Here is a 4,736-nt window from a genome sequence, read left to right as displayed (position 1 = left end):
TTGCAGAAATTCTACGATCATCTGAATATTATTCTCTCTAAATTATGGCTAAAACAGGTGAGAAACGTCCAATAGATACATTACATTCAAATATTCCGGTATCCGGACATTTTCCTGATATTCCACTAGATTTGGCAGCACGAAAACGATTTAAATTTATGATTGATTATTTATTGGAAACGAATGATACGAATGAAAGATCTGAACGAACAACAATTACTGCTGGAACAAGTAAGAATTATGATGATGATAATAATAAGGATAATGGTGAAACGGAAGAAATTGAGGATAGTATGGAACAATTACCAAAAACATCACCATTACCTGGAAATTCTCATATACTGCGACATGTCACATGTCGCTTAGAAGGACGCGAATTATGGAATAAATTTTATGAACTTAGCACCGAAATGATTATTACTAAAAGTGGACGGTAAGTATGTTTTTTGTTTTTTTTTTTTTCTTTTTCTTTTTTATTAGAATATGATGAGAATATTATTGAATGATAATTTAATATTTCATTAAATATAATTACAGAATGGTAAAAAAAAAAACAAAAAAGAAGTCAAATTAAACTTTAATAAATAGATAATTTAGAAATAAAAAAAAAGTTAAATTGAATTTTAATGAATAAATAATTTAGGAAAGAATAAATTTTAATTTAAAATTAGAAAATAATTCGAGAAATAGCTATTTTTTTTTAACTCATATATATCTAAGCGATAAATTTTTAAAGTAATTTTATTGAAATTCTAATTTTTACAATTTCAAATACTTTCAATCTGATACAAATTTCTATCGATGATTGTTTTTATTTAAACTTACAATTTTTCATCATTGTTTGCTTTTTTTTCCTCTTTCTTATTTATTAGTATTAATTAAATTTTTTAATAGGTATTATATGATCAAAATCGTTAGCATTAATAATCATTGCATTATGAAATATTTCTATCTACTTATGATTATGCTAATTTTTTGTTTATCCAAATTTGTTTCACGATCCAACTCTTTTAGCTAAAATTAAAAATGTTAAAATTAAAGTAATGCTAAAATTAAATTATTCTTACGGTAAAAAAGTGGAGGATAAATTTTTTGCGGTAAATTTTAACTTTGTTTTCTATATGTAATATTTAAGTTTATTTTTGGATATATTGTTTCTAAATGATTTAAATTCCTAATATTTCATTTAAATTATTTTAGATATTTAAATGAGGCGATACAATGAAAAAAAAAAGTAATTAGATAATTAGAACATTTCATTTTAGTACAATGATATAATACATATGAATTATCATCAATTTTGTTTGGCATTATCTAAAATGCAAAGCATTTGTCGTCTGTCCTATGGGATTATCCCATTCTCTAAATAAAATGAAACTTGCTTCATTTAAACGAATTAACAATCTGTAGTAATGTCATTTATATTGGAATGCTTTGATGGGTGACAATTTGTAATATTACATTTTAATGTCAAAGGAAGAATATTTGAGAGGAATGGGGATAATGATAAAATGAAGTTGATAGTACAGGGCGGTAATGACGGAAGGAAAGTAATAAGTAGGAAATAATCATTGAGAAATATTCCAAATGCATTAATGCTAAAAATAATAGCAAATAATATTTATCAAATATTTCATTCATTCCTTAAGTAATTTCAGTTAAAAGCATAGCATACAATTTTCAAATGATGAGCAATTTGTAAAATTACTTTTTATATTATCACTAATTTATACTAATGTATTTTAATGCATTTCCTAATTAAAGTTTGATGTAAGCAAATAATTGCTAATTTCTACAAAGATAATATGGATAAAGCACAAAATACGGTAATTAAGTAATGATTAACTATATCAATCAGAATTACTAATTATTACAATTGTAAACATAATATTAACATATAACAATAATAATAATATATTGTAATTAATTGCATTGAATTAAAATTATCACTGTAAATGGATTTTTATCTTTTTTTTCATTGCATTAATAAAATATTCATTTCAAAATATTTTTCTATAAAAAATTTCATTTTTTTTTTTTTTATTCTGTAACAAACATATGCTGATTTTTTCCTTTTCCATTAACATTAATTTAGCATATATTGCAGAATATTTAAATAAAAAAAAAAATGAAAAAACTAAAATTAAACAATTGATTCGATACTAATTGATATTATTTTAAGAAAAATCTTCTATTTAATAAAATAAAAATTTTTACTTTCTCTCATACTAACATTTTGTTTATTTTAATTTTAAAATTATTGTTAATTTTAAATTTTCTCAGTATAAATTTTTTATTGAAAAATGAAAAAATATCTACTTTTCTCATGGCTACTTTTATCGTTTTGCATGCCATTCATTTCATGATGATGATGTTGATAATGAAAATGATAATGGTGATAATAATGATAAAACATTTTAATCGTCAAAGAAATCATTCAATACAGTATCCGTTTTCTAATATAACAAATTTTCTCACAGTTGACTTTTTACCCTCAAATTTTTATTCGTTTTTTCTTTAAATTCTAAAATAATGAATCTTTTCTTTTTAAGTTTATAAAGTATAATTTATATTTAAAACAATCAATTTCTTGTTAGTAAAGCAAATATCACTAATGATTCATATTATAATTATTACGTAACACATACATAAATGTTATCGAAACATCATACTGTATTTGTAAATTGTCTCCAAACTTCTTATCATTACTGTTATTTTGTTACTATTGTTATTGACATCGATTACTATACTGATATGCTTAAATAATGCATTTCTGATACTTTCATAGTTAAACAATGATAAATGCCACATAATAGACTTTCTTTTTCTGTTGTAGCAAATATAGATGCAATAAATTAATATTTGACTAAACACATCTATACATATGCTTCAATATTTTTCGGATTGTTACTGTTACAGTAATACGCAAATAAATTGTGATCACGTACTACTGTATCTTTGACATATTTTGACTCAATTTATTTCAAATTCGTTCGAAACTGTTTTCAAATTTTTTACCAATCACAATTTGTTTGTATCAAAATTGTAATTATTAGTAAAAATTTTTAAATTTATGCAAATATTTCATTTCCTTTAATTATAATTTTTTTAACGTTCCGCTTTTGAAGTTGGAAGTAAAATTTTGATCATGAAATTACTTATAAAAATCTATTAATTATAAAAATATGAAATACTTACAGCATTACAATAGTCTTAAAAAAGCAGCAAAAAATATATTCAACCATTCAATCAATCAATCAATCAACCAATCGATTAATTAATGATAACTAATCATTTTATTTAATCAATATTCCTCACATTCAAATGATAATATTTAGTAAATTAATACTAATATTCCTCCCATAATAGCCTGAAATAAAAAAAAAAAAAAAAAACGAAGAAGATATAGTAATTTCAATTATATAATATCCTAAAAGAGTTTCATGATTTAACACACATTGTAACTTAATTAATGTCTATTTCAATTAAAATAAAATAAATGTAACTTAATTTTTACCCATTGTTTAATTTCAATTCTTTTCAATTAATTTTAAACTTTTATTCCAATTAACTTAAAATGTTGAGCTTAACATTTAACAAATAATATTTTAGATCTAAATATAATAAATGTAAATTAATTTTTGTAGTCATTTTACGAAAAAAAAAAAACGAAAAGAGCAATTGCAAATCAATTTTTATAACTTTTTTTGTGTTTTTTTTCTTTTCACTTCTTTAATCTTACGCTTTTGGTATTTCATCAAATGCTAAATCAAAAATGCAGCAATAAATTTTTCTCTAAAAATTATTTGTTACTGTAGGAAATTGTTAATGTCGTTAATTTTGTCAAATGATACAACATCACATCTAACAGTGTTACGGTAGTATCACATCGTTTCGTATTAGAAGTTATCAAAATGAAGCCTAATTCATATTTTATTGATTACGATAGCAATTTCATGTACATCACATAAAGTACATATTGAATGAGCAAAAATCTATTGATTTTTAAAAAATAAATTTTACTTAAAATTTGCAGCAAATAAAAGGTCTAAAAGTTAAGTCGCTAAGGGAATTTGTTATTAATTAATTAATTAAGCATAGCTGAATTAATTAGTATTTTAGTAAATCTATTAGATGAAATAAAAATTTACATTAATTTGCATTGCGTTACAATATTATTGTTAGCAATAAGTTATTTTAATACAACAAACTACGGTACGTAAAAAAAAAAGAAAAACACAAACATTTTTCTAATGATAAAATTATAACTTCTAATTACTCCTCATAATAATTTAATTATGACAGAGCATACTGATTTGTGAGCAATATTGCAATTGAATATTTCCAAGTTAAATCTTTTTCATCGCTTTATTCTTCATATTATACAGTAACCCATATGGTGGTGGTACGGTAATATTTTTTATTTGATTATGCATTAATAAGAATATGGGATAATCATCATCTTTTTTTTACCACTTGCAGTTCAAAATTAATTGAAAAAAAGACAGTTTAATTTTTATATAACTTTTAAAATTGAATTTAATTACAGCTGAATTTAATTACAACATATTCTTTCGGAATGAATTATTGTTTAAAAATTTAATATTCAATTTTTCGTATTTTCAATTATTATTTAAGTAATGAAATTACAGTGGAAATAATATTTGTTGTCATTTTTTTTGTCATTTTGATAAATTCGAATATAGACATATTATATAAAATTGTCCCTTGTTGTC

General features: G+C 22.1%; 1 protein-coding gene across 1 annotated transcript; it reads left to right on the top strand.

The window, feature by feature from the left end:
* Positions 1–44: 44 nt before the first annotated feature.
* Positions 45–437, top strand: LOAG_12746 (hypothetical protein; the record flags this gene model as incomplete). Its single annotated transcript, XM_003148258.1, has 1 exon — positions 45–437. The coding sequence occupies one exon, from the start codon at positions 45–47 to the stop codon at positions 435–437; it is 393 nt and encodes a 130-aa protein (XP_003148306.1).
* Positions 438–4,736: the final 4,299 nt, after the last annotated feature.

This window comes from Loa loa, assembly GCF_000183805.2.
Source record: "Loa loa unplaced genomic scaffold supercont3.370, whole genome shotgun sequence".
Lineage (NCBI taxonomy): Eukaryota > Metazoa > Nematoda > Chromadorea > Rhabditida > Onchocercidae > Loa > Loa loa.
This window is presented reverse-complemented; position numbering and strand designations above follow the sequence as displayed.